The sequence below is a fragment of the Trachurus trachurus genome, assembly GCF_905171665.1.
Source record: "Trachurus trachurus genome assembly, chromosome: 21".
Taxonomy (NCBI): Eukaryota; Metazoa; Chordata; class Actinopteri; order Carangiformes; family Carangidae; genus Trachurus; species Trachurus trachurus.
The window spans coordinates 9,585,356-9,598,084 of record NC_139899.1 but is presented as its reverse complement, the minus strand read 5'-3'; the positions used below and the strand labels follow the sequence as shown (position 1 = coordinate 9,598,084).

General features: G+C 40.8%; 2 protein-coding genes across 2 annotated transcripts; one reads left to right on the top strand and one right to left on the bottom strand.

Moving 5' to 3' along the window:
* Positions 1-2,876: 2,876 nt before the first annotated feature.
* Positions 2,877-6,419, bottom strand: LOC311004765 (carboxypeptidase O-like; the record flags this gene model as incomplete). Its single annotated transcript, XM_083996934.1, has 11 exons — positions 2,877-3,091; positions 3,181-3,261; positions 3,617-3,701; positions 3,860-3,969; positions 4,132-4,224; positions 4,429-4,522; positions 4,733-4,849; positions 4,937-5,047; positions 5,248-5,349; positions 5,548-5,611; positions 6,352-6,419. 11 exons carry the CDS (start codon positions 6,417-6,419, stop codon positions 2,877-2,879), a joined length of 1,140 nt encoding a protein of 379 aa, XP_083853060.1.
* Positions 6,420-7,222: 803 nt separating this feature from the next.
* On the top strand, positions 7,223-11,581 carry LOC311004764 (melanoregulin; the record flags this gene model as incomplete). Its single annotated transcript, XM_083996933.1, has 5 exons — positions 7,223-7,299; positions 7,374-7,632; positions 11,008-11,098; positions 11,215-11,381; positions 11,510-11,581. The coding sequence occupies 5 exons, from the start codon at positions 7,223-7,225 to the stop codon at positions 11,579-11,581; spliced, it is 666 nt and encodes a 221-aa protein (XP_083853059.1).
* Between the last annotated feature and the right edge of the window lie 1,148 nt (positions 11,582-12,729).

Genomic DNA, 12,729 nt, shown 5'->3' with positions numbered 1-12,729 from the left:
ATTAAGGAAATTTTCTGTATAAGCATAGATATTCTCCATAAAGTGCTGAAAAATAATAATTTTCATGAGAATTTGTCAGGCGAACAGTACTTTTTTTTGGTCTTTATTGGGATGTTGAGGGTAATATCTTAAAATTGAGTTGCAACAAACCCCAGAATCTTTTTTTCATGCCTCCCCTATGTGTCAAGATACTCTCTGCCAAATTTTATAGTTGTATGACTATTTATGCCATTGTAGTACCTAAATATTTGCATTTACATCATTTCGCCAGCAAAATGACCCAAGAAAGGGGTTTTGGCCCCCTGTAGCTTTCCAGTAGCTAGTTGACCGGGTTGTCCACCCAGGTTTTAATCCTTGAAGTTCCTACATATCATTTCTGGTGTCAAACCTTTTACAACGCTCCGTGTCCGTTTTTTTGCTTTGCCCCCTGGGTATATTACGATCTTAGGAACATTAGAAACCATCTTTTTTTCCTGAGTCATGGCCTCACAACTATCTTCAAGTTAAGGAGTTTCCGTAATAGGGCCCCTTATGGAGTATTTCTATTTTACACATTAGCCTATATCCTAAAGTTTGCTTACAGGCATTGCATTAGACACAGACGCTACTGCTCATAACTCAGAAGAAAAGAACCTTGAGGTTTGGTTTTCTGAATGACACACTGTGCTCTACATCTTTTTATTGCCATCCTGTGCACCTCACTTAGTCCTCTCAGTGACATCTTCATTCACCTCTTCCTTGACTTTTTTTGGTCCTGTCTCTCTTTCTCTTGTGATTTATATGTCCATAGTGTATTTCCCCCCCTGCTACCTTGATGAGTGCTAAACCACACAGACACACACACATGTAGATGGATGAGCTGATGATAACTAAACCAGCCAGACTTCACTGTGAATTATTATCACCTTCAATCTGTGTCTCTGAATCCCTGCCCAGCTCTTATGTTCATGTGTGTGTGTGTGTATGTCAGGAAGCTCTGCTCTGCTTCACCGAGTCTGTGTGAGTGTCTTTTAGGAGTGTAAGTGATGGAGCAGCGAATAGCTTTTCCCCCTAAGGCCTACACATGAGTGTGTGTGTGTGTCTATATGTGTGTGTCAGTTTTCCTGCTTATTATTCTCTTAGTCCCCTGGTGTTTGACCCGTCTTTCTGTTCTGTTGAGGTTTCATGTGAGCTGGAATATAATTCTATTTCCACTGCTGCTCAATCCCACACACACACACACTTTTAGGGAGCAGCCATCAGTGCGACTAGTCCATCACTCACCCTCACATAAGGTATTCAACTGCAGTATGTCAATGTCACATTGTCAATGGCCAAGTGTGTGTGTGTGTGTGTCTGTCTGTATAACTGGTGGTCTGGCAGTCATTGAGGTAGCAGGGGGGAATACACTCTGGAAATATAAATCTCCGGGAGAAAGAGAGGGTGAGTGAGAGAGGACATAGGTTGAGGGAAAACTGTGTATCTAAAGTTCTCAACAGAAACCCACCTCTTGACACTTTTTCCCAAATAGACATAAAAAAAAATTCAAACTCGGTGAGAGAATGTCGGAGGAAAGCCAACGCCCTCCAGTGCAGAAAATGTGCAATGTGAGAAATGTAGCAAAACCTCTAGCGGAGAAAGTCCAGGTTCTAACAACGACATGAATGACCTCAGTGATCTGAGGTCTGTGGTTTGTGATTTTTACATCATCAGGGGACACAAACATGAAAAATCCCCCCTTAGACATGACTGGCGTACCATCGTGCCAACATGAACATGTGTGTAAAAAAATAAATAAATCAACATTCTGAAATACCACCTGAAAATTAATTTCAAGCTTGAAGCAGCTGCCTTCAAAAATTGAGTCTTTTTCCAGATGGGGGACTGGGTGATCAAGATTCAGAAATTGCAAATTGATGAACAGCAAGTGAAGGAACATGAAGTTCCACCACATTATGTTTATCAATGCAATACATCCATCTATTTACTGTCTGTACTGTCTATATGTTCAGGGTCACAGGGCGGGCTTTAGCCAATCCCAACCGACATGGGGCGAGGGCTGGACAGGTTGCCGGTCCATCGCAGGGCCACATAAACAACAATACACGGACACTCACATCCACACACACTACGGGCCATATAGAGTTAGTGTGCATGATTTTGGACTGTGGGAGGAAGCTGGACCTGGAAAATCTGGGGAGAACCCAATAGCTAACACTTAACCAATAATTTTACTTGACAATATATTGACACATTTTCATATAGCCACTGGCTGATCCCAGTACAGTACCAACATAACTGTTTATTAGCAGTGATAATGATTTTTTTCAACAGATGCATTTATTCAAGAACCACGGTTTACAAGTTTGTCTAAGAGAGAAGAGTGAACTTCCTGGATGCTGAGAATGTAAATGTTTATAGAGTCTAAATCTAACACAGATAAACCTCCAGCCCCCATAAACCTAAAGTTCTCATTAATGTCTATTACCTTCACATCATGTGATGTGTGTGGTTTTTTTTGTGGTGCTGAAGATAATGAGAATGAGATGTGACGATAAAACAAGACGATGCACATGAAGGTGGAGACTGAAATGTATGCTAACTTAATCAGCCATGTGGCTCAGATAAAGGAAATTAAGTTAATGAAACATCATACATCGAGCTGACAGAAGCCCCACATGGATGGGATTTGAGTGTATGTAAAAATAAAGCAAGGCTGCCCCCTGCTGTTCAAATTGTGTACAATATCACCATCACATTTCTAATAAAGTAATAAGGGAAAATTCGGGAAAATACATCCAATTACAGACTGTATAAATATATCTTTTGAAAGCTCAGTGATCACCTTTGGCTTTTCTGAGACGACTCATCATTGTTTGACTGAGGATTTCACCGTCTTACACTGAGACCCCTCCAGTGAGTAACACTGTCAGAAGAATGCTCCAAATCGTCATAGCAACCCCAGAGGCTGATGCAAAGCCCATCACCGTGGTGATAGCAGCGTTGGTGAAAGCCTTGTCATGGGCATGTGTGATGATGGAGAGAGCTCCTGCGTACGCCTCCTCACAGGCCGGCTGTATCTGATCCTCTGGCAGCAAGTGGCTGAACTCACCTGGAGGATCATCAAGGAACATGAAAGTCAGTGCATTACATCAGGCTGATGACTCTACGGATACATGATGTTGCTGAAGTCCAGCTCACCTTTGTCCCTCAGCTCAAAGGTATAGGAGAATGGTATTCCAATGAGGCGAGCCCAGTCACGACTTGAACCTGAGTTTGGATCTGATGGTGACAGAGGCACAGAGACAGATGCGGATGAAACACCAATTTATGTCCTTTTAAAGAAAATGTTCAGAATTATCTTTCTTCAATTTGTTCAACTGTATTGTGTAAGAGGAAGAAAGATATATGAGAAACATAAGATACAAGCCCACAACACCTAAGATACAGTATGAGATGAGATAATTTGCTAATGTGAAATTTAAAATGTGGTCCGAGTTGCCTGACTGTTCATTCTTTTTTTATCAAAGTTGCTCATTAGTGTGACTTACTGTATCAGACCATGTACTATTTAAGACGGGCAGGGCATGGAGGAGCAGGCCAAGTCAGTGTGTGTTTGTGTGTATGTGAGTCTCACAAAGGATTTGTGGAGATGTTCCCACAGTGTAGTTCATCCCATGCACCTTCTTCATCTCCACTGCTGCTGCCTGGCCCACTGCAACCTGCACAGTTCACACATAATGCGTTTATCTCTCAGCTAAAGGTCCATTACTGCACACATGCACGCACGCACGCACGCACGCCCCTCCGTCTGCCAGTCAGCCTCACACATTTAATATCACTCACACAAACACACACACACACACACACACACACACACCAGCTCATTGTAGTTGGGTGCAGAGATCTCAGGGTGGCCGTATGGCAGCAGTATAAGTTGTCCAGCAGAGTGGATGGTGAGGAAACACAGGATCCGGTCAGCCATCTCCCCTAAAGGACACAGACAAAAATACTGATGTTATAAGAACGTGAACATAAACCTCTCAAAGGTTGAACCACTAAGTGAAAAGTTGAATTTAATGTAATCTATGACACACAAAGAACTGCTAATTGTTTTTACAGTAATACTGTTTCATTAGGACAGATAATTACCAACAAAGTCCATCACAGCTTTAGCCTCTGGCTCCGACCCTGCTGATTTCCCACAGTAGTTGTTTTCACAAGCATCAAATGACACGCCTACCGCTGAGGAGAGGAACAATAAAGCACATCAGCACTCATTACATGTTTGAAATATGTGTGTTTTCTACTATTGTCAAAGGGAGGAATGTTTAAATCCTGAGCACCTTGTTTTACTTTAATGTGATGTCACATGTTTATTTTATTTTATTTTTTTTATCATTTGTGTTATCAGACACATTTTACTTTGAGAAAAAGTATGTAACTCACTTCCCCAGTTGGCATTAAAGTTTCTGTTGAGGTCGACGCCGTAACAGTCACTACCTTGGGGAGGGAGGGAACGAGACTTTCTCCACAGACGAGTCTTCATGAAAACAACACACAGGTCGGCTTCTGTGAGTCTGCATGTGCAGTGTTGTTGTCACTCATTTACAGCCCTAACTGCAGCTGAATCAATGTGCTGTTCTCACTTAGCAGATGCAGGATAGGCCATAGTCACTCAGTTGTAAAACAATAAACCAGTGACTCACAGTCCTATTTGCTGAATTCACGAGAATGAAAAAGAAGAACTCACGTCGTTGTTGACCCAGGTGAATACATATCCATCCACGTTAATTACAGGAGTAACATAGATGTCCAGGTTCTGCAGCATCTGTTCCAGCTTCTTGTTGGTTTTATACGAGTGCACAATCTGAACAAAATTTCAACACTTATGCATCATCATGAACTTGTTTGAGTGCATGTGTCACTAATTGAACTGATGTCTGTGCGCACACACCTCTTTAACAAACCACTGGCAGAAGGCGGGGGCGATCCACTCTCGAGCGTGGATACCACAGTCCATCCAGATCACCTTCTTCTCTCTGCCCTCTGGGCTCTTCAGCCCCAGCTGGAGGAGACACACAACACAAGCCAGTCTGGGTGAATGAGGGTCATTTTTTTGGAAATGCTGAGAATAAATAATTCAGATGGAGGCAGGTGATGCAAGGTAAGTGAAAGTAAATATTAAAAAAACACCCGTCTCTGCTCTGATTAAAATGTCCCATTTTCTAAAGTTGACAAAGCCGGGTGGTGAAAGATAAAGTTCACCTTCAGCAGCGTGATGTTTCGCTCTTCAAAGGTTTGTCCATACACAGCAGAGGAGACCAGCTCTGGGTCGCCTCGCTCCACATCCTCCATCCACTTGTAGACCTGTGGTGCAGTTTAATCAGAATGATGATTCATTTATGTATTGCTGTTCATAGCTCTCTCTGGACAAGGCCTGTCTCTACTGTACACAGATCAAAGTGAATATTTAAAAAGAAGAACAAGGATTGTGATGCATCAAGGAAAATGTTTATTTATAGGAAAGTATTCCCTGAAGATTGTCTGACAGTGAGAGAGCTTTACCTCATCCATGGGGTGATATTTGGTGTAATCATAGCTCCCTGTTGATTGCAAACCCTCAGTGAAACTGTAAAGGTAAACAATGAATTAATTATATATGCTTTTCAGTATAATTAAAGAAATATAACCTCCAACATGTCAATACTTTAGATTACAGTGAAGATTTGAGTTACACCTGGGTATCACACACTAAAACAAAAACTGTAGAATAACTAAGAAAAACATTTCAGTGTGATATACTTCATGCGATTGGCAATTGGTAAATGGTCTGTATTTTATATAGCGCTTTTCCATCGGAAACGATACCCAAAGCGCTTTACAGTATATCATACATCACATTCACCCATTCACACACTGATGGCGGAAGCTGCCATGCAAGGTGCTAACCACGACCCATCAGGAGCAAGGTGGGTAAGGTGTCTTGCCCAAGGACACTACGGCAGCAACCGGGACAGAGCTGGATTCGAACCGCCAACCCTCTGATCATTGGACGACCCGCTTTACCACCTGAGCCACTGCCGCCCCAATTCTTTTTTTTAAATTAATATTCTTAATTCTCAAAATTGTGTACAGCCAGAATATAGACAGCAATGATGCAATGGATTACCACATCAATAGAAATAACAGTATGAAAAAAAATAGGTGTGATTACACACGGTATGTCGAGATTACTCAAATACTCGAGAAAACAAAACATCCAAGAACAGGAAAGTACAAATATATGTATAAATACATTTGCACACCCGTACAGCAAATGGCAAACCATTGAAGACAACACACTTTAATTGTAAACACGACACAACTCACCCCTGAGGAGTCTGTAAGTCACTGTTTATCAGCAGGAACAAACCCAGCAGCCAATATCTAAATGTCATCTTCATTTGCTCCTTCTCACTTTGACCTCTCTGTCAGTTTCCTTCCTTGGACGAGCTGCTCGGTCTTCAACCTGTTGCACCTGCCCCTGCAGCACCGACACTGCTCTCACCTCCAGCAGCGCTACAAGTACATTTTGTTTGGACAGGCTGTTGCTATGTGGACAAAAAAAGTCATTACCGGTTATCTTTACAATCAAGTCCACACCAGAGGTAAAAACATAACAACTATGAGGGGGATTATGGTGAATCAGTTATATATTAACATTTATGAAATGTCATTAAAGTTACATAACAAGCAGAACTGCTTTGCTTTTTTTTAAATGTGTTAATCTTATCAAGACAGTTCATTCCTTCTCCTCTGGTGCACATGAACACAGACGATCAACAGAGACTACATGATGCTACCAGCCCTGATTTGCGCGTGTGTTAAGAAAGTTATGCCTCTGCCACTGCATTCTGCACTATCAGGAGCTGCTGAACAAATGTGCCATTCATCCCTCAACTGCCCTGTGTGTGTGTGTGTGTGTTGTTGTTGTGTCCCTGTTTGGACTCACGTGGATAATGTAATTGACAGACGGCTCTCATTTAGGGCCAGGAGAGCCAAGGAGAGAGGAGGATGAGACATAACAAGTTAGTATGTTGCCTGGATTTCTGCTTTCCGGACGTTTGCAAATGAGGACCCGTCAGCTTAGAAATATTCAGGTTTCCCGAAGATTCTGGAAATCTGTGGCAGGAGGTGTGACTGTTGTAGGATTACACCAGAAAGGCTAGAATTCTATTGTTGGAAACGTTTACAAGGACCAATGGGTGCGTACCTCACCAGCTGCTGCTGTCACTTCTACCTGAAACACAACAGAGAGGAGAAGAACGCCATTTTACGGTGAGCAAAACACCTGACAAATGACAAATCTGAGGGTCCAGACTTCATTTTGATTGGTCTGTCTCTCTCCTCAGCATGCAAACCACTGCAGCTCCCAGACGACCGGAGCTGATGTCCAGTGAGTCCAGTGACAGCGACACAGAACGGGAAAGTCTCTTTGGGCCGCAGCCTTCAAAAAGCAGCTCGTGGAGGAACAGGCAGGGCCAAAGGGGCACTGCTAATCCATGGGCCAGCAGCACACACACAGCCCATGACTCTGCCATCAGACGAGGATCGGACAGAGAGCTGCAGGCCTTTATCAGCATGAGAGATCAGGCTGACAAGGCCACAGAGGTGAGGCAAAGTGTGATGTTGTTGTTGTTGTTCTGTACGATACGAGGAGCACAAAAGACAGAGTAAGAGGGATTAACACTCGTGTTAGGGTTAGGGTATGAATAGGTGTATGACACATAATTTGTGTCATATAAAATAGGTGATTGTTCAAAATAAACATTTAATAATTTTTTTTTTAATCTAGTTATATGTCTCATAATAAAAACACATTAATTTGCAATGCATACCAGCAGGCAGTATCATAAGAGATATAGCCTAATGTACTGTATAGTGTACATATACAACTGTATAGTACATGGAATAATGATGGGGTGCTCAAAATGCTATAGTGCAGCAAATTAGATATTTACACTTGCCATTGCAATTTAAGATATTTTATTTTAACTAATAATGTCACTTTACAGCTATTTAATATTTTAACCTGTCAGCTTGTCTTTATCCATATTCTCCCAGACTTGATGCTTCTTTTTTGTGTGTAGTTGTAGTTCACAGTTTTCCCACAGCCAGTAATCATCAGTAATTGAACCAATTAACCATGCAGTGACCTGACATTTAGATCTGGACAAAGATTAAATGCATTTCTAAATGGGTACACTTGGAACAGTACAGACAGAGCGCTCCCCTTGTAATTCAGTAAAAAAAGTAATTCTGTCGCAGCTCTCTAACGTATTTATCCAATAAGGGGAGAAGAAATACTGTACACAGGTGGCTCTCAAAGAGGCCTTTAAGTCTTTTTCGTGTTTACTCATAGGAAATGAGCATGACCTAGATTCCAAAATAACTTAATATTAGAAATATTATATTAGCAGTAATTAACTTGGTCTTCTCGGGGTAATGAAGGAAAGTGAGCCAAAGGCCCATTTCACTGGAGATGATTTAAAGAGTGCCATGGGCAAACTGCATTGCCCTGTGTTTGCATCATTCAGAGGAACTGGAAGGGCTGAATCATTAACAAAATCAAAATATAACCAAGTGCAATATCCAAATTACAGGTGCTGCAGGAGGAGTATGTTTGTGATTGGCACACACTCTAACATTTTCAGTTAAAATGTAAAAAAAAAAAGACCATTTCAACTAGACGGTGAGTTGGGGTCATATTCCAACTGAAATCATCTGCCATAAATAACTGCAGTATGACTTTTTCTGAAATTTAGTGTTTACAAGTGGTCTTCAAACTTTTCATCCTTTTGTTTTTCTCAAAGACACCCACATGCAGGCATCACCCCCCCCTTTTTTTTTTTTTTTTTTTTTACTTAATCAGTGATGTAAGTAAAAAACAAAGCAACTTACTGTGGGTTGCACATTAGAGCGTTAGACTGAATTAGACACGGAGGGTCTTGCTCCAGGATGATCCCTCTGATATATCCCAATTTGGGATTTTCCAAAATGCCTCTTTAGTTGTCACTCAGTAATTTACATCTACTTGGTTTGTTTGATTCATTTACTGCACAATGTGTAATGACGTGGCCAAAAACATCTTTGCTATTTTTATGACTGTGGGAGTCCAGAGGGAGTACATTCACAGTCTCACAGTCTGAACCCTCTTCGTGTTGAGAGTAGCTGGCTGCAGGACACAGTGAATACATTGTTTTAATAAATGAATTCCTCAACAGTGATTTGGGCCAACAGCTCCGCATTCAAACAGAACATTCACTGAACCATCCCTGTTCCGCTGAGGGTCTCTTTGCAACATCAGGCCAAACTAATGAGTGATGAATGGATGTGCTGCATTAAAGGCCATTAAGCACTGGGGAAGAATAGCCCAGTAAGTAAAGTAGGACATGCCAGCAGAGAGAAAACTGTTGTTAAACTATGTTTTAATACAAAAGGTCCTGTTCAGATGTCAACATTTGTCTCAGGTGATCTGACCACACGTGGTCGGCTCTAAGTTCACGTGTGAATGCAGCCACAATGTATTGTGGAACGAATTTGAGATACAATCAGTCACATCGTCACAAATAAATATTTTAAAATCCATTCCAAACTCTACCAGTTAGTGTCAGTGAGTGTGAAGTTTTGTCTTTTTAACAGCAAAACATTTTGACTTGTCAAAGCAGTAAAAGCTCAGGTGTTAGGTTTTTAGCTCAGTTTCAGCTCATGCAGGTTTTACTGACACCATTGACATTGGACTATTATTTTGATTTTATTTTCCCTCACTTGAATTGTATGCTGTGACATGTCAAAATGTCTGCAGTGAAATAGCACAGAGCTTAATGTGGTTTTTAAAAGTGTCATTCAGTTACAAGAGAACATGACATGGTTTTTCACGCCTGTGAAGCTGTTTCCACTGGTGATTAGTCCATGAAGGTGGACTATGAATGTCAGCAGTAAAGAGATTTTATTTGCCATTTGTGCTCAAACCAAACAGTCCAGGCACATGTGCAGGGCTCTGTTGGAGTCTTGTAATAAGTTAAAAGACCTATAAAGGCACATAGTCTATAATTAAAAAGTGATTAAAACATCATTCAAGAGAAGAAAACTATATAATAAAGTCAAAGTAAACATATAATTAATAAATTGTAAATATAAACATACACATTGTAAGCATAACTGTCACTAGTGATAAGGAAAATGCTATGGGGGGATATTGCATGTGTCAGAGAGTATATAACAACATTTCACATCATAATATTGCACATGAAAAGCAGAGTGAGGTAGTGAAGATGTCCATATTGTTAAGCATTTTGTTTTTGCCATTAGTCTCACTGTGGCAGGGGGAAAAAAAACTGTTGTAAAACCATGTTTTGTGTCTTTGAACAACAGATAAAAATCTGTACGTTGTACAAGCAAATATTTAGTATGAAATGAGCTGACACCCACCCATCTATTAATTCTGTTGGGTTTCTACACATGCAAGTGAGGTGGCTTTAGTCAGTTGATAATGACTAGAAACTGAAAGTGACCATACAGGTGTTAAAGTGGGGGTTCTGAAGGACCCAGAATGTAGACAGACTCAGGAAACAGGTTCAGCGGAACAAAAAAGATCAGACTTACAGGGACACAAAAGACACAGGCGACACGGAACATGGACAAACCAAAAAAGGGCAACAGTAAATCCTGAGGTAAAATACATACCAGAGAAATGAGACACAGGTGGGACAATCACACACAGGTGAGACAGTAATCACAGGAGAGTGACCACAGGAAGACAAGACATAGGGAACTTCAAAATAAAACAGGACATGAAGAGGGAACAAGGGACAAACCATAACAGCAGGGTTCTATTGGATGATTTTTACCTACATTTTTTACAAAGTAAACAGCAAACACATCTATTTGAAACTATTATACTTAGTTTTGTGGTGTTTTGTTGTAATTTATGATTCAGTATTTACTCTCCATCTTTTTATATTTTGTTTGTGTGTTTACCTATAGGAATGGGAAAAGCTGAATTTTGACATACACACTTTGCGCTATGCAAGACGAGAAGTCAGAGCTCGATGGAAGAAAATCTTGTTGCAGCTAGGTGAGATTCTGAACTTTATATCAGCCTCCTCCACCTCCCTGTACTCTGACTCTGCAGTTCTTTTCTCATGGCTTTTTCCTCTGCTCCTTTGACTTTCCACTGCTGTCTCTCTGCAGGTTATCAGCGTGAGGTGGACGCCTTGCTGTGTGTGAACAGGCAGAGGCGATTTAGTCGAGATCACGAGCATAATAACAAATCTACAGAGCTATTGAAACAGCTGCTGGAACACACCTCTCTGTTCCCCGCTGGAACAGGACCCCAGACCAGATACCTCTTTGTCATGGTATACAATACACAGACACGCACACACACATAGGTTTTGACTTGTGTTTCTTTTCCTCCATCTGCATGTGCGAGTCTCACCTATTTCATTCTCTTCATGCTCCTCTTCTGTCTCCATCCTTCTTTCAGGACTGCCTGGTGTCACTGGACAGTGGTGAGGACTTTGTCAGACTGGCCAAAGAGAAATATCCCAAGAAATAACAGTGAAAGAGAGAAGAGGACATAAAGGCTAAAAGAAGAGTCAATGTTCGACACTGCACAAGTAAACACAAGTAATTTGAAACATACCAGCATACATTCAATGGCAAATTCAAATACCTGTTGTTTGAGTCATTACGCAGTGGTAAGTTGCACTTTTTGTTTATTCTATACAGTCCCTAATAACCAATGTTGCAGGTTAAGATACTGGTTTAATCATGTTTTTTTGTGCTGTGTTTGTTTTTGGTGAAGTATTACAGGTAGCCTATATACTTAGACAGTCAACTCAAAAAGAAACCCTCTGCATGGACAAAGATATATTTGGTGTCTATACTAAACATGACAAATATAGTTTAACACAAATGTAAACTGGTGGCTACAACTTGTATGTATTTTTATTTTTTATTTTTTTTTGTTGGTATTGATCTTGTCACTAATAAAGTATATTTGCTCACTTTCATTTAGCTCCATTTGACACTGTGTTTACAGTTTGTCCACATGGTGGAAGCACATCATCATGTTCCAGTGGGTTAAAGTGAAAGGAGGAAAAAAGTAATACCAAGGTTTCTGACTCACAGCTGGGTGAAACCTTTGATCCTTTTCTAAATCTGAAAGGAAAGCAAATATTCAGCATTTGCTCCTGAAGGAAAGGTGTGTACTATTGAGGAATATAGTTTTCCATTAACATTTTTTTAGTGTCAAAGTAGCAGTGCTTATACTGTAAAATGACAATTGCAATAAAGTATAACAATCAGGTGCATAATGTATAGTGCAGTCTTTAAATTGGAAATTAAACTTCCATTTGTACATTTTCTGAACAGTGAATCAGGCTTTTTGCAGCACACAGATGGAAATTCTCACCCTGATATTCCCTCAAGACATTTATGAATCATTTTAGTTTTGAACTGTACATGCTGATTGACCCATTTGGACGACTGCACTACCCTCGCAGTGTGAGCCGGTTTTCATACAACTGATGACAATATGCTATACACACACTCATGCTTGTGTGGACACTTGCACACAGAAAGACAGAGTTTACTATGACCCAGATATTGTTCTCTCCAAGGCCCCTTCCCAAGTTTGGGAAACAGATGTGGAGCTAAAAGAGGGGGAACAGCTGGGGGAGGGGAGCAGAATGAGGAGCGGGC